Below are 21,852 nucleotides of genomic sequence, written 5' to 3'. Positions count from 1 at the left end.
AGATAGCATTAACAGCAAGGCAAAACAATGAGAATTTATAATAACTCTGCTGGAGCACTGGAAAAAGAAGAAAAAATGGGGAGCCTTGCACTAATGGCAGCAAATAGAACACAAAAGGAAGTTTAAAGCAGCTCGGGGGTGGACGAGGTACCACAATAGGGGTTAATGGAGTCTAAATTGAAAACTTAGAAACAATGAAGGATTAGCCTAGGGCACCCCTCGAAATGAAGCTCCCAGTGTCCCAACTCTCCCACAGGAGCATGGTAGTCCCCATGCATGGTGGAGGGATATTCCAGGGCGATGAATTTGCAAGTACTGAGGCATCCGAAGAGTGGTGGCCAAGATCAGTAAGTCAGAAGCAAGCGAGAAGAGGAATCAAGGATGAACAGCCTGAGTCTTCCCTCAAAACCCAGATTAAATAATACAGATTGAATAAAAAGTAGAAAAAAATCTGTCACCTTCTATGCAGAATCTTATTTCTGGAAGAATCTCCAACCTCCCAAAATAAGCCGGCTTGGAGGGTCATCTGTTTTCACCCCCACCTCCCCCACACATGAACCTTGTGACCCAAGGTTCTCTTTCTCAAGACTCTCAAGGTGCTCCTGGGTAGAAGAACCCATTGGAAAGGTGAAACCTCGGACAAAACGCAATTGTTTTTTACTATGGACAATGATTGGATTTGTTCTTGTCCTCTATGGGTCGTCCTTCAGCTTTCTTTGATGCCTCAATTCACTGGAGAAGTCTTGCAGCAGTAATGACTTGTTTGTTTGAACATTTATTATGCAACATGTGCATAAATAGAGCATTGCAATGATCTTGGAGGATTGATGGACAGCTGGTGATCATCTCAGTTGAGTGCTGTGCACCTAAGACTCTGCATCTGACCAAAAGAATCTGGAAAAGGCCAAATGTCAGCCAGCCACACAGATGGCATAGGTCCCAGGTGGACGGAAAGCTCTGGGAAGCTCAGAAGAGGGAAGTGAACAAGAGACGGGTATTCTGCATGAGGGAATGCAGAGTTCATATACATTCGCAGGAGAGAACCCTGCTAGTGGGGGCACAGGGCGAGAGCAGAGTTGGACTCAGTCCCCAGCCAGGGACTTGCAACCTCACTGTCCAGCAGGGGCCGCCCTGGGCCAGAGCTCCCCGGACCCAGGCGCCTGTGGGAGGGGAGGGGAGGGGATGAGAGCGCAGGGCCAGGAGAGGAGAGAGGATCGGGTTGACTTTGTCATCACAGCCCAGGCCAGCAGGAGGGACTGGCTAGTGGGAGGGGTTTCACTGCAGCAGAGCAGCGGCGGCGGCAGCGGCGGCAGAGGGAAAGGCAGTGCTGGGCTGGGATGGAGCAGAAGCTCTCTGGGCACCGCAGGGCAGACCACTGAGTGCTCTCGCTGCCCCAGACCGGAGCCTTCTAGACTGTGCACGGAGTGCCTCGGAGACGCGGAGCAGATCTCTCAGGACCAGGGAAGGAACCTGCCTCCCTCGGCCAGCCTCTCTTAGGGGGGCCTCTCTCCACGCAGGAGGAGGAGCTGAGCTCCCTGCGGAGCCCAGGCCAGAGCCCCAGAGGTACCATGGTCTGCCACACTCTCTTCACCCTGCTCGTCTTCGCGACAGGTACTTTGACTTAAGTTCTCTCTTTGGGGAAAAACCCGGGTCAGGGCTTCCGGGGGCACTGAAATGAACTCCGCTGGTGTAGATGAATTAGCTTCTATTTTCCCTTGCGTGTCTAGGATCTTGGTGTATGTGGGTGTGTGGTGTGTGTGTGTGCGTGTGTGTGTGTGTATGTACAGGCTTGGACCTGGGGTTGGGGAGCGACCCTGGTGAAGAAAGAGGAGAAGGAGGGTCAGACTTGAACTTGGATCTGTACCTGAGGCTGGGTGTTTAAGGACTGGCCTGAGGCTGTGACATTGCCATGATGGAGACACAGGAACAGACCTAGGGAAGAAAGAACAGGTGGGCGCTCAATGGCGCGACTTCTATTCCCAGAGCCCAGGTTTGGGGGCTAACCAAAACCTGTGTGTGGGCTCCCTGGGCCAGCAGCGCTTGGGCATGATGGGGATGGATTGGCACACCATGAAGTGGGGCGGGGGGGGGGGGCGTAGATGAAGTGCCTCAACTGTTGGGATAGGGTGGTTTCGAGAAGTTTTTTCCAGATGAAGGGGTTGCCTGAGAGGGCCATGGGATGGGATCCGAAGGTCAGGCTCTGCCCCTCCCTGGGGCTTCTGGCTCCTGCCTTGCCCTCTGGGGATGCTGGGATGATGCAGCGCCTGAGGGCCCCAAGGCTGTAGCTAGTGGAACAGAATCGCAGTTCCCTAAATGGGTAGAAGGGAAGGAAGGGAGGACTGCGACTGCCTTGTCTGAAAGGGGGAGAGGCTCTTCCACTTACTAACTCAGTCAGTCCTCCCAGTGCCACCGCATCCCACCCCAGCCTCTCCCTCCCTGCCCTCCCCCTGGAAACAGGGGACCACCCGCAACATTCCTACCTGCCTAGACCTGGACGGGGTAGTCTAGCTGAAGCACGGGGGGTGGGGAGAGGAGAGAGGATAATTTAGAACCAAGAGCGTTGTGCTTCTCTGGGAAATAGTAGCCGATGCAAAGGAACCTGGCATCCTATCTTCAGGTGCAGCAGAAAAAACCCAAACAAAAACAGTAACAATACCAAAAAGTTAGGGGCTGGAGGATTCGAAAGGAAGGCGCTGAGTCAGGAGTCAAAGTACCAACTTTCGAATTCCTATCCTGCCACTTAACTCCCTCTATGACTTGTGGTGAGGTAATTAACCTCTCCCTGCCTGCTTACTCTCTGTAAATCAAGGAAGAGGGTTGGAGTAAATGATTTCTTAGATGTCTTCCTAATCCCTCTGTGATTTATGCTTGATAAAATCAATTTGTGACAAGCCCAGCTAATACTTAAACTTCTATTGTTCTTGACCAGTCTTTTATCATCTCTTATTAATTATAGCAAATGTGTACAGAATGTTTTATGATTTGTAAATCACTTTGTAAATTTTATCTCATTTGATCCTGGGACGTTTCCATTTTTCAGATGAGGAAACTGAGGTAGGGAGTGGTTGAATGACTTGCTCAGAGACACACAGCTAATCTGAGATTTGATTTGAACTCTCCTTTCTCTGACTCTGAACCTAATGCTCTACCTCCTGGCTCTTCTTAAATGGAAAATAGAATTCCAGACCCTGTTTAAAAAGTGGACTTTTCAGAAATTAAAATCAGAATCAGAAATCAAAATCAGAAAATTAAAAAGTTTTCAGAAATTATTAAAGGAGGAAGGACTCTTAGAAACTGAGAAACTGAGGTACAGAAACAGTAAACTACTTATCCAAAATCATAGAAACTAGCATAGAACAATTTTGGGACTGAAATATGGTTTCCTAACTCCTTGTTCACTGAGGAAGAAAATGCCATTTGAAGGTGACTTCACACCACAAAGCCCTGCCCCTCTGCACTGGAGAAAAAGCAATTTTCAGTAGCTGCTTTTCCCCCCTTAGTTGTATCTCTATATCCCTAGTTAATTGATATACATGAGCACGCTGTAAGTATTCTTGGCTAGCTGTTTGCAACAAAGCAGGAGGAACTAGGCATGGATGGGAGAGGTTCCATTCTCAGGAAATGTAGCAGCAAAAACAATGAGGGTCATATGATTCTTTAATTTTTTATTATCAACTAGAAAATCATTAACAAACATAAGCATTTATGAATCCCAAAACCATAAAAGAATTCCAAATCATATAAAGAGAATATTAGAAACATACTGCATACGTGTATGTCTCTGTAATGCCAAAACAGCTCTTCTCATGTTTCCCCTTCCAAACTCCCTTCTGCTCTCTTCTGTGCTTTTATAAATGTATATTTAATGTTCTTTTTCTTTTCTTCTTCTGCATAATAATCACTATCCCAAAATTCTTCTCAAGTGCCCTCATCCATAAAAACTCATCCCTTAAACTATTAAATATAACCAAGAAAAACACATGTATTTCATATTGGTATTGTCTGAAAATGTTTCTCATTCTATATTTACAGTCTATTACCCTTCTACTAAGAGGTAAGAAGCTTGTGTTTTCAACAGTATTCTGGAATCATAACTGGTTGTTGCATTGCTCAGAGTTTTTAAGTCTTTCAAAGTTCTTTTCATCTATAATATTTTGGTCTTTGTATAAATAATTCCCTTGGCTCTGCTGATTGTTCATAATGTCTGACTTCCAGGTTCCTCTAAATTGGTCCTTTTTATTTGTTTGTTATGGTTAAACAGTATTCTATTACATTCACATTCAATAGTTTGCTGGTTTCCCAATTGATGGATACCTACTTCCTTTCAAGTTCTTTGCTTCAATAAAATGTGTTGCTATAAGTATTTTGTACAGTGGAATCCTTTCCTCTGACTTTGATCTCTTTAGGATGGATGCCTACAAAGGGAATCAAGGCATCAGTGAATATATACAATTTAGTCATTTGAGGGGGCATAACTCCAAGTTGCTTTCCTGAATGGCTGAATCAATTCTAGGTTCCACCAAAAGAATATTAATGTGACTATCTTACCAGAGTCCCTCTGACAATGACAATTTTCCTCTTTTGTTACTTTGCCATGTGATAGATATGAGGCAGAACACCAGAACTATTTTACTTTGGATTTCTCTAATTGGAGGATTTTCTCATATGGTTTCTGACAACTTGAATTTCTTCTCTTGAGAATTTGACCATTGATCTCCTGGAAGATGGCTCCTTTTCTCATATATTTGTATCTATTCTCTGCATACATTAAATATGAGACCTTTAATAGAGACATTTGCTGCCAAACTTCCCAATTAACTCTTCCCTTTCCCATTCTAACTGCATTAATTTTGTTTGAAAAAAAAGGCAGTTTTATAGAATCAGAATTATTCATTTTACTTCCTGTGATCATATCTATCCCCTGTTATATCAAGAACTGTCTCCCAATTCATAACTAATAAAGGTATCTCTTTTCATCTTCCTTCTCAAAAAAAGATAGGGACTTTTCTATCTAGACCATATAGTTATTTGGGGCTTATTATGATATAGATATGAGTTGTTGATCTAAGCCTAATTTCTCTCAGACTATTTTCCAATTTTCTCAACATTTTCTGTTAAGTATTAAATCTCAATCCTAGTCAGTTATGTCCTTGAATACTATACCAATATATTCAATTGCTTTTGGATCTTGTTAATCTAACATGTTCCATTGATCAACTTTTCCATTTTTAACCAATAATAATAATAACACTCTAGCCTGTATATAGTGCTTTAATATTTGCAAAGCACTTTATGTGTTGTATCTCATTTGATACTCACAACAAACCTGTGAAGTAAGTGCTATTATTTCCCCATTTTACCAATGAGGAAACAAAAAAGAACAGTTAAGTGACTTACACAGTATCACATATCAGAATTTAAACTCAGGTCTTTCTGACTTCAAGTCCATGGTGTCACCTAGATGCTTCAAATTATTGTCATGATTTTTGTTTTATGGTATATTTTGAAATATGTCTTCCTTCTCTTTTTTTATTATATCCATAATTTTCCTAACTTTTTGTTCCTCTAGATGAATTTTATCATATTGTCTGGATCTAAAAAGTTATCCTTTGTTAGTTTAGTTAGTATGATACTGAATCTATAAATTAATTTAGATTATATATATGCATATATACATAAAGAGAGACGATAGTCTATATGTAGACTATATAAATAAATATATAATGTAATATAATAATATATACAAATTCTATACTAGCACCACCCAACCATGAACAATTCATACCATTCCAATTATTTGTCTTCCTTTATTATATAAAAGAGTGGTTTATAGTGCTATTCATTTAATCTTGTGTGTGCATTGATAAATGGAGTCCTGAAGATTTTTTAAATTGTCTCTTCTCAGTTGTTCTCTTTGTACAATATTCTTTTGAAAAATTTTATTTAATTAATTAATTTTGAATATTTTTTATGGTTACATGATTCATGTTCTTTCTCTCCCCGCCTTCCATCCCCCTTCTGTAGCCAACACTCAATTCCACTGAGTTTTATATGTGTAATTGATCAAGACCTATTTCCATATTATTAATATCTGCACTAGCATGATCATTTAGGGTCTACATGTCCAATCATACACTCATTGACCCATGTGATCAAACAGTTGTTTTTCTTCTGTGTTTCTGCTCCCACAGTTCTTCCTCTTGGATGTGGATAGGGTTCTTTCTCATGAGTCCCTCAGAATTGTCCTGGATCATTGCATTGCTGCTAGTAGAGAAGTTCATTACAATCGATAGTGCTATAATGTATCAGTTAAACATTTACCAACACATTCTTACAGGTCCCATCTCGATTCTCCTTAGAGCATTATAAATACAAGAGAACCCCAAACCAATGCAGTACCCAGACACCAGCTCCCAGAAGGATGTATAGGAGGTCTGATACCAGTGTGATCCCCAACATACTGGTGGGGCTTGTCAAGGTTAGACTAAGGGTGGGAATCAACTCTCACTTAAGAATTGTACAAAGAAAAACTAGATCTAAATACTTTCTCCCTTAACTTTCTTCAGACTAGACTAAATAAATAAATTAAGCCTTAATTTAATGATGAGTGATAGGGAGTAAGAAATGGCTCAGTACACCCCTCTCTGCTCATCCTCTCCCAAAAGACCAGTGATGGAATATAGCTTTTGTTTGTGAGAAGTAATGTGGTATCAGAAGAAAAAGATAACTGTCTCTGGACCCAGAGACCTGTATTACAATCTCTGATAGAAGATTTACTAGCTGTAGGGCAGTGAGATGGCTCAGTAGATTAAGAGCCAAACCCAGAGACAGGATGTCCTCAGTTCAAATTTGGTTTTAGACACTTCCTAGCTGTGTGAGCTTAAGCAAGTCACTTAACCCTCAATGCCTAGCCCTTAGCACTTTTCTGCTTTGGAACCAATACGTAGTATTTATTCTAAGACAGAAGGTAAGGGTTTAAAAAAATCTCTACTAGATGTGAGTCCTGATCAAGTCACTAAAATTTTCAAAAACTCAGTTCCTTCATTTCTTAAATGTAAACAAAATTTGTAATATCTTCTTCATAGGGTTGTTAGAAGGAAAATGTATTGTAAATCAAGGTGCTATATACCTATGAATTTTTTATTGTTACTCTCACCTTATTTTGCATGCATAGATATGAGTCTAGTAAAATCACTGAAAATAACAGTTTTTCTTTATTTTTGAATTTGTTCATTAGCTGTGGTTATAAGTACTATTTGTCTAGAATTTAAGTCAGTTACTCCTAGAACAAAAAGCTTAATTTAATCCAATTACCCCCTAAGATTCTTTTCAACCAGAAGGATTGTCCATTAGGACCAAAAGTACCCTGGATGATTATTTCTATCAGAAAAGTACTGTATCATAAATTGTTTATGCTTGAATTGGAGAGGATTTAGAAGGAATTGTAAAAAACCAAAGAGGGAATTATTTTGTCAGCATGATTTTTTTCCTGTCCCTGAAGTTCTGCCTTCCCTTCCCATCCCTTTTCTGTATTTATAAATTTTCAGGAAGCCAACTGTCAAAAAGCAAATAATGGAAAAACTCAGATTGAATATTTAAATGCTAGGAAAGAGAAGAAGTAGAGTGGATCTTCTCTTACTGGGAACTAATCCTAACTGTATCTAGCACATTTCCCCTTCGTTTCTTCATGCTGACATTTTTATACACACTGAAAATAGATGTCTATTTTCAACAACATCACAAATGGGCCTTTGCATTTCCTTTTCACTCTAGAAAAAAAGAAAGAAAACTTATGTGGTTTCTACACCAAATGAACCAAAGTAGAACATTTTGCATATAAAAGGTGCCTAATAATTGAACTGTTAAACTGTTGTATTTGTTTATAAGAGTTTAAAAGCTCTCATAAATTTGATTAATGCGGGAAGTCAACCTTGATGTCTCAGAAATTGTTTTTTTTTAAACATTCTCTTTAATAATAGAGTGTCAGGTGGTTTTCATCTGATTTATTACTATAGCTGACTCAACTTCCTACTTGGATTATGTAGGCAAAGCTAAAAGTGTGGAAGTACTGCTACTCTTTTTACATTTTGACTGTCCTAAGAAGTTAGAAGTTCTTTGCAATCTTACTGCAAATTTTCTCCATCCCTTACTTTGGTGGATGGATTGGAGTGGGAGGGAAGAGAGATGAGCCACAGGAGTCAATTAAAAGGCTATTGCAATAGTCCAGATGAGAAGCAATAAATAGTCTGAACTATGCCACCAAATGAGTGAGAGACTGGCATGTCTATGGAAATATTGTGGAAGTAGAATTGACAAGAATTAGATATGGAACATTAGGAAGAAGGAAGAATCAATGACAATTCTAATGTGAAACTGGGTAAATGGAAGAATAGTGGAAACCTCAAAAGAAATGAGAAACTTAGGAAGAGAGGAGGATTTTGGAGAGAAAAGATAATGAAACATCTAGACAAGTTGTGATATGGGAGTAGAACTCAGGAGAATAGTTAAAATTGGTCATTGAATTCATGGGCACTGATGAGATCTCGAAGAGAGAGAGAGAGAGAGAGAGAGAGAGAGAGAGAGAGAGAGAGAGAGAGAGAGAGAGAGAGAGAGAGAGGGAGGGAAAGGGAGAGGGAGACGGGGAGAGAGAGAGAGAGAGAGAGAGAGAGAGAGAGAGAGAGAGAGAGAGAGAGAGAGAGAGAGAGAGAGAGAAGGGGAGAGAGAGAGAGAGAGAGAGAGAGAGAGAGAGAGAGAGAGAGAGAGAGAGGGAGAGGGAGACGGAGAGAGAGAGAGAGAGAGAGAGAGAGAGAGAGAGAGAGAGAGAGAGAGAGAGAGAGAGAGAGAGAGAGAGAGAGAGGATGGAAAGATATAAGATGAGAGACCAGGACCTGGTAAGAGAGCCTTTGGGAGATTATGGGAGTGGGACATAGAAGGTGATCTAGTCCCAGAAGGCATGGCCAGAATGGTATAAACAACACCAACTGAGAGCAGAATCTAAGAGTAGAGAGTATCAAGGTGAAGAAGGCAGTAGATTCTATCAGATGTTGGTGAGAGATCAAGAAGGAAGAGAACTGAAAACAGCCATTAAGATTCAGCAATGAAGAGATGAGTGGTAGATTTGGAGAGAACAGTTTCAGTTGAGTGATGATGGAAGGTTTAGAAGAGACAGAGAAGAGGAAATGAAAATAGCAAGTAGAGACAGATTTTTCTAGGAGTTTGGATAAGAAAGGGAGGAGAGAGATGGGATAGTGACTTGAAGGTCTGGAAGGGTTAAGTGAAAAAGCCCATTTAAGAATAAGGATTACCTGAGTGTGCTTGTAGACACTTCAGCAGGAGGCAGCATGTACTTCTAGGAAGATAAACTGAAGAGTTCCACCATACCTGCCTGGGGGCAGCTGTGGTGTGCAAGAATACTGAGTTAGGGAGAAGAAAAAAATGGATATGAAGAATTAGCTTAACACTTTTTGGTTGTACAAACTCATGAAAGCTGCCCAATCTTCTAAAGACTGTCTCTTCATCTGTAAAATGGGTATCATACTAACAAAAATTGAGTCAACATTTCCCCCCTTTTCCTCTTTATGCTAGCACTTGTAAATGTCAGTTTTAAAATAGTTTCATAATAAGGATCAAATGATGCATTGCATATAAGATATGTTACAAACTGTAAAACACTATGTAAAGATTAACTGTTATTATTGCAGTATCATACTCCTTTTTATACGGAAGAAAAAAGGGAAGGGAAACATTTATTGAGCACATGCCAGGCATTGTGCTAGCCACTTCACAAATATTATCTAACTTTGTTCTTGAGGTTATAACTTGCTCTGGATCATGCAAATGTCTCAATAAGTGTCTGAGGCAGGATTTGAATTCAGGTCTTTCTGACTTCAGGACCAGTACTCTCTCCACTGTGCCAACTACCAACCATGCAAATTAAGAAGCATTTCAGTTGGTCATATGAAATGCCAAATGAAAAAAGTTTTAATAATTTTGCTCATTAAAATATACCAGTATAGCAAACTTACTTATTTATATGAAATGAATGTTGAATTATAAATAGCAAGAATTGAAATCTTACTGAGACTGGATCTTTGTGTGGCTTTTATTCTGAAAAACAGTGTAAGTTTTGGCTTAGCTGCAGAGGGATAAGAGAATCATAGAATGTTAAAGCCGAAAGGACCCTTAGTCTATCTAGTCCATCTCTGTAACAGAACTAGAGAATCAAAGAATTACTGAGTTGGAAGGAATCTTCCAGGCTATAATCCAGCTCTCTCCATACCTGAAGCATAAAGATTTGTTTTTTATTTGTAAAAATATTTTATTGTAAAATTTGTAAAAATATTTTACTGACGATTTTTGTTTTTTCATACTACTTCCATTTCATCCCATTTATGATCACTCTGCTTTCCACCATAGAGGAGTAATAAACAAAAACAAAGACCAGAGAGAAGAGAGATAAATAGATATAAAAAGATAGAAGACAGTGAGAGACAGATGATAGAGATGGATAGACAGACAGACAGAGAATTAAGGAAAAATGATATGACATAATGGTTTCACCTGAAAGCATATAAATTTCTACCTATACCCTACCATTTGCCTATGGAGAGGAAGAAGTATATATTTTTTAAAAATATATATTCAGGGTGAACTTAATCACTAACAAACATTTTAATAGACAAAGAACAAGAAACAGATTTATATAAAGATCTATGGACTTTTGTAAAATTTCTTTTACATGTAGTTTGTTGTTCTATATATATATTTTTTTTTCATCATCATCTTCACCGATAATGGGTCTCCCCATCTCTCCCAGGCTAGATGTATAGTGGTGCCCCTCTCAAGCCTCCATTGGTTAACAGGGGAACTTTGGCCCACTCCATTTCCAGCCTGGGCAGTTTGTCCTTCTTTGGGTGGTCAGATGGCTCCCTGTACCAAAGAGAGCACCACTGTGTTGGTGTGAGACTTCCTAGAGACAACTGATTGCCCTAATACAACTCCTATGCTCAAGTGATACACCAGCTTCAGGATTCCTATTAGTAGAGGTTACAAGGGTTTACCTGCCAATGGTGGTGGCCAAGTGGCTCAGGAGATACAGTGCTAGGCCAGGAATCAGGATGATTCATCTTCTCAAGTTCAAATCTGGCCTCTTATAGTTACTAGCTGTGGAACCCTGGGCAAGTCACCTAATCCTGTTTGCCTCAGTTTCCTCATTTGTAAAAGGAACTAGAGAAGGAAAGGCAAACCACTCTAGTATCTTAGCCAAGAAAACCCCAGATGGGGTTACAAAGTGTCAGACATGACTGCAAAATAAATGAACAGCAATAATCCCCCCTGCCCAGTAAATACATTGAATTTATAAAAGTAATAACAAAAGTATTTCATCTATATTTCCTTCTACATTTCCCTCCCTCTGTCTATTAATTTTTTTAAAAAGCATTCTATGGATGTTCTTTTTTTTTCACATCTAACACTACCCACTAATCAACCCCCAACATAAAAGTTCTTCTTTGAAACTATATATATATATATATATATATAATTATAACACATATAAATAATACATAAAACATATATAAATAAAACTACATATGAATAAATAATAAAACATATACATATATTTATTCCAAAAAAAAACATTTGACACATTGGCCATGTCTGACATTATAGAGTTCATTGTTACTTCTTTGAGATCAAAATTAGACTGTGTGTAATTTGAAAAAAGTATGTATTGTTTTCATTTATATTTTTATAACAGTATATACATTTTCTTAAGTCATTGAACCACAGATTTAGAGCTAAAGTGACTTAAGGACCATCTTGTTTGTACACATAAACACACAAATTTATAAATAAGCTGAAGAATAGAGAGGTTAAAAGCATGCAAAAATTAAAAAAGCAGAGATGGGTTTAAATCCAGAACCTGAGTCCAAATCTATTGCACTTTCCTCTGAAAGACACAGCCTCTATTTTCTTTTAATTGTGCTTTCATGTCAATTCATAAAAATCTTCTAGTATTTCTCTAATTTCTGCAACATCTATTCTTAAAGCTCAATATAATTCCACTACTTTATTGTAATTCAGTTTACTTATACATTTTCCCATCCTCCACCAAGGATACTTTCTTTGTCTATTTTTTTTTTGTCTTCAAAGGGTGTTTGTGGGACTTTTCTTTTCTATCATTTCCTTCTTTCTATGGGAAAATGAACAGTTGATTGGATCACAAGGTCAAAATTTATTGACTTCTTTCTTTTATTTTTGCTGTGTAAATTTATTCAGAACAAAATTACCAAAAGAATAATATGTATAATGGCTTAAAACAATGTAAATAAATTCATCTATAATCAAAGGGGAATAGGACTCTGAATAATATTTTTAAAAATCACAGTGAAGGTCTCAGAGAAAAGGTAATAAAACATATTTCTTTCTATATAGAGCAATTGAAGATTCCTAGGCTAGAAGGATGTATATATTTTATGATGAGGTAAATATAGCAGATGTTTTTGCTTGTTACTTATTTTCTCAGGGAAGGATGAATTCTGGAAAGAGAAGTTGCCCAGAAATGAAAATGATATAAGGACAAAATGCACTAATAATATATACTAAATTTTTTAATGATATGAATGTTATTAATCCATGAATTGGAAAGTTATTGACTTTTAAAAAATAATTCCAACTTATTTGCCAAAATGACCAAACAAATTCAGTTTCATTAATGATACTTTGGGATGTCTAATTTTAAATAACTCCTCCAACATCATTGATTTTCATCCTTCCAAATTAGTTGGTACAAGCTGAAACCTCAACTATTTTAATATTCCTCTCTTAGTAATTTGAACCATTTCCCCCCACACTGTTATGAATAGTTTACTATTTATTCTTTTGAAGATGGCTCATATCTTCCCAGGGCATTAAGATTTGAACATCATCTTAGGTCTTAGGGTCAGTTCTATAAATCCAAAATATGCTGGATGATTCATGCCAGAAACCTAGTTTTGAGATCCCCTAAAATCTTGACTTGTGCCCTTAATAGTGAGTAAATTCTCTATATTCTCCTAACTTCAGCTTCTCTCTAGACTTGACCTAATTGACTCTATGTTTTCATGCAGAAAATATTTTCAAAATATTTATATCACTTTGGGGGAGAAGAGGAGAGAATAGGCATAGAGTCTAGTCGATTTACAAATATTATTTCATTTTATCTACACAAAAACCCTGGAAGATAAATGTTATTATTAATCCCATTTTATAATTGAGAAAACTGAATCTAATAGAGATTAAATGACTTGCCATGGGGCACAGAGCTAATAAGTGTCTGGGGTCAGATTTGAACTCAGCTCTTCCCGAGTTCAACCTCAGTGCTCTGTGCATGGTGGTACTGGCTGTTTAGTCTGCATTTTAAAATAAAATAGCCAGTCCTTCCTCTTAGGTCTGAAAGGGAAGCAGGTTGCTCATTATTTTCAGTACTGTAAACACAGAAAGAGCCCGGCCATATGAGCATCCATGCACAAGCACCAGCAATGCTGTGCAGGACACTGGAGATGAACTCAGGGGTCAGAACCTTTTTGATTAAGGGCTATCTAAAGAGGAGAAAGAGGACAAAGACATCATTTAAGAAGCTCCAGGATTCCTTGACAACCACAATTATTTTTTTTAAAACTTATTTTAAATTATAGAAGAAAATAAGGGGCAACTGGGTGGCTCAGTGGATAGAGAGCCAAGCCCAGAGATGGGGAGGTCCTGGGTTCAAATGTGACTCCAGACACTTCCTAGATATGTGACCCTGGGCAAGACACTTAACCCCCATTGCCTAGCCCTTACCACTCTTCTGCCTTGGAACCCATTCACAGATTGATTCCCAGATGGAAGGTGAGGGTTTGTTTTTTTAAAGAAAAAGAACAGAAGATATCCCATACCTCTTCTTATCTGCATGGCAAAGGGGAAGAGAGTCATTCCCAAAGAGCAGCACTGCCACTTAGTATCAGCAGGAGGAGAGATGCTAATGGGGAGGCCATAGGTGGGTACCCTAATGTTCACCTCCACCACACTCCATTGCAGTTTCATGGACAGACTAGTGGTTCAAATGTGCTGCAGGATGAACAGTGTGATCCCAGACACCAAAACCGTTGTGTACAAAACCTACCTTAATTTTAGTCAGAGCTAACATGACATGAATAGGACACTGATCTGGCCCATTAAACAAAGCATTGTGATAGTCTGAAATGCCAAAATAAAAACATTACAAGAATTGCCTAATAAGAAGAAATAATTCTAAATAAGTACAATACTTTCTAGCATTTCTAATGAAGATACTGGAAGTGACTATAAACTTTGAACTGCAGACACAAGAGACAAGAGAAACCTAAAAAGAAAAAAATACATTTGATTAATTCAAAGGGACTAAACAATGGTAAAGGGCTTTTATTCCAATGGGGAAGAAGGAAAAGAAAGAAGAATCCTAATATTTCCAAGTGTCACAAAGAGAAAGGATTAAAATTAACACATAACCTGGGTGTGAATTTGTTTTGTTTGTTGGTTTTAAGAAAATAAAGAAAAGTGAGGTAAAAAAAGAATATATTAGAGAAGAAATTGGAGGAACTAACCATTTCTAATAAATGATCTTTACAATAAGAGTATACATAGAGGAAAGAAAAGGGGATGAAGTTCCTTCATAACATAACTGATTTGAATTGAAAGGAGGATTGAACTCACACACATAAAAACTCAATAAGAACAAGGAAAAGGAAGTATAAGGTATACAAGGGAAAATAGAGTTAGGAAGAAAATAGTCACTAACAAAACAAACCAACTACAGGGGGTTGATCATGAACCAAGAATTTAAAAAAAGAGAATAGTATAAGAAATGAAGTAGATAGAGAAATATATCATTAACAATCATAATAATGAATGCAAATGAAATGAATTCACCCATTACAAGGAGAAGGATAGCAGCACAGATTCTGACACAAAATTCAACAATATGTTGTTGAAATACATTTGAAAATTAGACATTTAAAAATCAAAGCTTAAGCAATTAAAATCGGGAGTTAGAAGAGGTTGAAATTATGATCTCAGGAAAGGTAGTAGCAGCCCAAATAATCATGATTAAAAGAAATAAGCAAGAAAATGCATTATTCATAGAGGTACAATAGAAAATGAAATAACATTTTCACTTTACATATGTACATACATATATATAAATGTATATAATACACATATTTTTAATATTTAAAAATATTTATTTATATATGTGGTTTTTACATTACCTACACTTCCAAATATATTCTACCACTCTCACTTATCGAGGCAGCTCCCTGTAGGATGAGATAGAATTCAATACCCCAATGGATCTAGATACTCTTCCCTCTCAGAATTGATTTCACTGAGAGTAAGGTTTAAGTATTACCTATTAGCACTTTCTTCCTCTCATTCTTATGAGTATTCTTCCCCTCCCCTTCCCATGTGCATCATTGTGGGATAAAGATTATTCTTTATTTTATTTCTTCAAGTATCTCTTGGTGCCATCTTCAATCCCCCCCTCCTTTTTCCTTTTTTTGCATATTATCTTATAGCCCTTAATGCCCCAAACTTTTCCTATGAGTGATTCTTCTAATTACTATTATAATGAATACAGTTTTTGAGTTACAAATAACATTTCCCCCATATATTAATATATATAATTTGATCTAATTGTAGCCCTTAAAGAAGAGAGTTTGAATAAAAAAAAACCATTTTCCCCCTTTTCCCTCTCTTTCTTATTTACCTTTCCATGTTTTTCTTGATCTTTGTGTTTGGATATGAAACTTTCCACTTAGTTCTGGTCTTTTCTTTACAAATACTTGGAAGTCTTCTGTTTTGTTGAATGCCCATACTTTCCCCTGGAAGTATATAGTCAGTTTTGATGGATAGGTGATTCTTGGTTGAAGATCCAATTCTCTTGCCTTTCTGAATATCATGTTCCAGGCCATGTGATCCTTTAGTGTAGAAGCTGCCAGGTCTTGTGGGATCCTGACTGGTGCTCCTTGGTATTTGAATTGTCTCTTTTTGGCTTCTTGTAGAATTTGATCCTTAGCTTGAAAGCTCTGGAATTTGGCAATTATATTCCTGGGAGTTATCTTTTGAGGATTTAGTGTAGAGGTTGTTCTATGAACTTTTTCAATATCTATTTTTCCCCCTTGTTCAAGAACATCAGGGCAGTTTTCTTGAATGAGTCCTTGTAGTATGATGTCAAGATTTCTGTTTATTTCTGGCTTTTCAGGTAGACCAATGATTCTCAAATTGTCTCATCGTCATCTGTTTTCCTGATCTATGATCTTGTCAGTGAGATATTTTATGTTTTCTTCTATTTTGTCTGTCTTTTGACTTTACTCTATTAATTCTTGCTATTTTGCAAGATCATTAGTTTCCAGTTAATCTTTTGATTTTCTGCTATAATTTTTGGATTTTCTTTTTGAACCATTTCCCACTGTTCTTGCCAGAGGGCCTCCATCTTTTTGATAAGCTCCAATTTAAATTCTTCCAGAGCTTGTGGACAATTTCCATTTTTTGAGAAGGTTTTGGGTTTATTTGAATTTCCTCCTGTATTTCTTCTATAGTCTGGGTTTTTCCTCCATAAAAATTTTTGAGGGTCAATGCCTTTTTTTGTTTTTCTTGGAGGGTGGAGATTTTTCCTTCCCTTTTTAGTCAGAAATCTGAGTGAGATGGGCAGGCTCTCTGTGTATGGAGTTAAGGAGCAAGGATTTTGCCTGAGGCAAGCTCTCGAATCTCTGTAGCCTCTGCTGTTCACTGCCCTTCTCTGTTCTGTCTTCCCAAGAGCACCCATGGTCTGTGCTTCCCAGCCCATTGGGGTTTCAGCTGTAGCTACTCTCAGGGATAGGTCTTTGATGGTCTTAGTCATCTCCCAAGGACCTAGAGGTGCCCCTTGCTCACTCTAGAGGTTCCCCTCATTCACTTGCTGACTCTGTCGTGCGCTGGCTCTGACTCTGGCTCCATAAGTGGGGTGGGGGAGGGTAGATCAGCTCACATTTGGGTGGGAGCTTTTTCATCCCCTTATACTGTGGAAATCCCCAAATCCCATGTACCTTCAATGTTGCACCCTACTGTAGAGTCCGTTCATTCTTATGAATTTAGTTTTTGGGTTTTTTTTTGTCTTTTGAGGTAGTCTATATCGGTGGGTGCTGAGGAGAGGAAGTATCCTGTGTCTAGACTGCCCCCATGCTTACCCGGAAGTCTACACAAATTTTTATAATACATAAATGGCATAATATCTAAGATTTTGAAGTAAAAATAAATCAAATTAAAAGGAGAAAAAAGAAAATTATTATAATAGCTTGGAAACTCAATTTGCTCCTTTGATGTTTACACAAATTTAGTAGAAAGTTAAATAAGAAAGAAGTTAGGGAAGAAAATAGAATTTTAGAAAAGTTAAAAAGATAGTTCTCTGATGATTCTTAAATTAAAACAGCAAGGAATATGAATATTATTCAATCACACATGGCAAATCTACAAAAATACCTGATCATTTGCTAGGGAATTAAAGCCTCAGTCATATGCAGAAAAGCAAAAATATTAACTATATCCTTTACAGAGTAAAGTAATGAAATTATAGTCAATCAAGGAAATGCTTCAAACTTAAAAATAGATTAAATCATTTAACCCTAAGGAATGGGTGATTCAGAGAACTAATGCAAACATAGGAAATTTCATTAAAGAACATTACTTGAATAAGACAACAGACCAAAACTTTTTAGATATAATTGAAATCTGTCTTTTCTTTTTTTTTGTTATATTGTATTTGATCACTTCCAAGCATTATTCATTAAAGACATAGATCATTTTCTTTTCCTCCCCCCTACCCTACCCCCACCCCCCATAGCCGACGTGCAAATCCACTGGGCATTACATGTTTTCTTGATTTGAACCCATTGCCATGTTGATAATATTTGTGTTTTTTCTCCTGGATCCCTGCAAATTATTCAGGGACATTACACCGCCATTAATGGAGACGTCCATTACGTTCGATTATACCACAGTGTATTAGTCTCTGTGTACAATGTTCTCCTGGTTCTGCTCCTCTCGCTCTGCATCACTTCCTGGAGGTTGTTCCAGTCTCCATGGAATTCCTCCACTTTATTATTCCTTTTAGCACAATAGTATTCCATCACCAACATATACCACAATTTGCTCAGCCATTCCCCAATTGATGGGCATCCCCTCGTTTTCCAGTTTTTGGCCACCACATAGAGCGCAGCTATGAATATTTTTGTACAAGTCTTTTTGTCCATTATCTCTTTGGGGTACAGACCCAGCAGTGCTATGGCTGGATCAAAGGGTAGATATTCTTTTGTCGCCCTTTGGGCATGAAATCTGTCTTTTCTGACCTGGATCTGACTAAGGACAGTTTCCTGGTAGTTTAGGTTACAATCTAGTACAAAAGGAGATACTTGTGGGTCATCAACAGTTAACCAAAAGACTTATTTAGTCATAGCAAGTGAAAGATGTTCTTCAAGGATAGGCATTGAGTCAATGTAGTTTATGTAGCTAAATGAAGCATTTCCTATCATGGTCTACCAAACATGAGAAAGAACCTATAGCTCATCATGGACATTTTATATAATAGTTCATCATGGTGAGCTATTGTTCCTCTGAACTAACTAAGACTGCAGTATGTTTTCAATATAATTTTTAAGGAAAAACTAGCCTAACTTGCATGGGGGAAGGAGTTAGAATATTGTATCTGCTGAATAATCCTTAGGAGAGAATTTATATCTCAAGAAAGGAAAAAAATAAATGAATTGGACAAGCAAGAAAAAAAAATTTAAACAAGTAAAAATCAAGCACAAGAAAAGAAATTCTGAGAATCAAAAAAAGATATTAAAGTTAAAAACAATCAGCACCCATTGGCTCCTCATTTTTTACTGAAAAAAATTGTGGATTTAATGTATTAACTCAGACTATTACTGAGAAGTTAAACCAAACAAAAGCCTTAGATCTCAATTATCATTTAGCCAAAGGGGAAAATATTGGGGGAAATAATTTTGACTCAATTATATTGATTTATTGCTGAGATTTTGAAACTTTCATCTATGTTAAACAAGAATGATTTATATTAGAGAGTTCAAGAATAGATTGTCATCACTTGAAGAGTTGCAGCTGTTTAGCAACCTGAAACCCTTTTCCATGTGAAAGGGTATTAAAAACAGATATTACTTAAATGCCTATAATGCAGACACTGGACAAGGTCCTGGGCATACAAGTACAAAGAATAAAACAATCCCTACATATAATAAGCTTACATTTTCATGAGATAAGTGCCTTTAGATAAATTTGGAGCACTCTTCCTCTCAGTGAAGGTGCTAGCTAAATCAAACACCAAAATATTAAAAGATGAAACTAAAAATAAAATGAAAAGAAATGCTGGTTTGGGAATGGGAGTATGAGCTAGAATCGTAGTCCTACTGCTTGCTGCCTGTATGACCTAGGTAAGTCATTAACCTCCCATAAGCCTCAGTTTTCCTATATGTAAAATGATGGGGTTGGACTAACTGATTGCTAAGGTCCTTCCCAGCTTAACTCTGTGATCTTAAGTGGAAAGTGAGCAGTTTTCTGGTGACTGAACTTTGTCTAAAAGAAGGAATCTGAATCTTACTGATTCCCACAATGAGATCATTAAAGTCAAAAAAGGGTTAGCTGTTGTAGAAAGCACAAAAGACTTGTTTTTAAGTCTTCATTTACTTGTTTCATGGCACTGTGGCAATAGTCTAAGTCTCATTTTATTCATTTGGAAAGTGGGGAAGATAATGCCTGTTCTAACTAATTCATGGATGCTTCAGTGTGCTTCTTCCTATCTGCAATAGGTTTCTCTCTCTCTCTCTCTCTCTCTCTCTCTCTCTCTCTCTCTCTCTCTCTCTCTCTCTCTCACTCTCTCTCTCTCTCTCTCTCTCTCTCTCTCACACACACACACACACACACACAAACACACACACACACACAGAAATTCTTGCCTTCTTTCAAGGGCTACTTCATTTATGCATCTTCTCCAATCCTTCCAACTGGAAATGATTTTTCTCTTCTTGACTATCCCTACCATTCTGGATCTTTCATTTGCAATTTTATAGTTTTCTGAATCTTTTTTTTAAAACCCTTACCTTCCGTCTTAGAATCAATACTGTGTATTGGTTCCAGTGCAGAAGAGTGATAAGGGCTAGGCAATGAGAGTTAAGTGACTTGCCCAGGGTCATACAGCTGGGAAGTGTCTGAGGCCATGAACACCTCTTTTATAACTCCTTCTGGATGAAGGGCAAGGACTAACTCTTCTTTTGTTATATATACCCCACCACTCCCATAGGATCTGAAATATAACAATGACATTTGTTGAATTAGATGGATCAGAATAGATGATGCATAAGAAAGCATTATATAAACATGAGATATTTAGAGTCATTTGGGGTGGACCTGCAATTTGGGATAGGGAATTCCCAGCAAAAAATGTAGCATTTGTTCTGCAGCATATAGTCAAATTATTGAGAGATATTCCATGACATTATGTGAATGTAAGTTGTTAGGAGTATCAGCAGTAGTAATGATTGTGATGGTAGTGATGGTGATCATGGCGGACATGGCAGTAATAGTGATGGCCATGATGGTGTTCATGATGGTGGTAGTCTTGTAGGATGTAACCGAGTTTCAATCTTCATCACTGGAGAAAGTACTAAAAGATGAAATTTAATTGAACAAGCCTCCTGTTTCCTAAGTCCCTGGGGATACATATACAAAAATGAACAGTTCTTGCCTTCAAGTACTTATAGTCTATTGGGAGAAAACAGCATTTATATGGAACGTAAATACAAAATGCTTGCCATCCCCCCCTCCCCACCAAAACTATTAGCACAATATTTGCTTAGTCATGGGTCATGAACCTTACAGAGTCATTTTATCCTTAGTTCTTGGCCAGAACCCAGAAACTCCTAGAGAATCTCTAAAATAAAACCTAGGTATGATAAATTATGGGAGCAACTAGGTGGTGCAGTGCACAGAGTGCTAGCCTGAAGTTAGGAAGATTCATATTTCTGAATTCAAATCCAGCCTCAGATACTCACTAGCTTTGTTACTTTAGAGAAGTCATTCAATCTTGTTTGCCTCAGTTTCTTCATCTGTAAAATGAGCTAGAGAAGAAAATGACAAATCACTCCAGTATCTTTGCCAAGAAAACCCCAAACGGGGTCATGAACAATAACAAAAACTGGTTATAGTCTTCCTCAAATGTGGGTAGTTAGATCCCCAACTTGTATAAGGTATGGGACAGCCTTTATTTTATCCACCACAAAAAAATTCACAAAACATTAAGGACCTATAGGAAATCATGAATAAATGTAGAGGTGTAAAGCACTCCAATAACCTAAAAGACCCCTCTAGAAATTAAAGAAACTACGAGGGTGACTGCTTAAAGGATATTGTCATTGTCATCAAAATAATCACATGTAAAAGTATAATGGGAAAGAAGAGGAGTCAAGCTCCCCAGGAAAGGCTGTTTCTTCCTCATCATCATAAACCTCAACAAATGCCACTCAGACTACCTACTGATTATAAGGCATTAGTCTTTTCTTACATGTCATTATGGAAATGCTCAAAGTACTGAATATGGAACAATGCCATTATCTTGGGCTTGGTGCCTTCACAAAATAAAGCTTCATTTCTGATAGCCCAGCTTACCTATTACTATATCCCTTTTGCTATTACCTCTATCTCCTTTAAAAATAAATTTGGTTTCCTCTGCAAAATCTAATAAGTAGCTACAGATAGAAGACAGGAGAATTGTCAGTGAAGGCTCTGTTTTTTACTGAATGGAGTATT

General features: G+C 37.7%; 1 protein-coding gene across 1 annotated transcript in view; it reads left to right on the top strand.

Annotated features, from left to right (window-relative positions):
* Positions 1 to 798: 798 nt before the first annotated feature.
* PARM1 (prostate androgen-regulated mucin-like protein 1) overlaps positions 799 to 21,852 on the top strand; it is a 136,893-nt gene continuing 115,839 nt past the window's right edge. The window contains exon 1 of the mRNA XM_007495679.3: positions 799 to 1,611. Coding sequence (XP_007495741.1) covers positions 1,569 to 1,611 — 43 coding nt within the window. The 5' untranslated portion in view covers positions 799 to 1,568. The remainder of the gene's footprint in view (positions 1,612 to 21,852) is intronic.

The sequence above is a fragment of the Monodelphis domestica genome, chromosome 6 (genome assembly GCF_027887165.1).
Source record: "Monodelphis domestica isolate mMonDom1 chromosome 6, mMonDom1.pri, whole genome shotgun sequence".
Classification (NCBI taxonomy): domain Eukaryota; kingdom Metazoa; phylum Chordata; class Mammalia; order Didelphimorphia; family Didelphidae; genus Monodelphis; species Monodelphis domestica.
The sequence above is the reverse complement of the archived record's forward strand: the minus strand, read 5'-3'. Positions and strand labels throughout refer to the sequence as shown.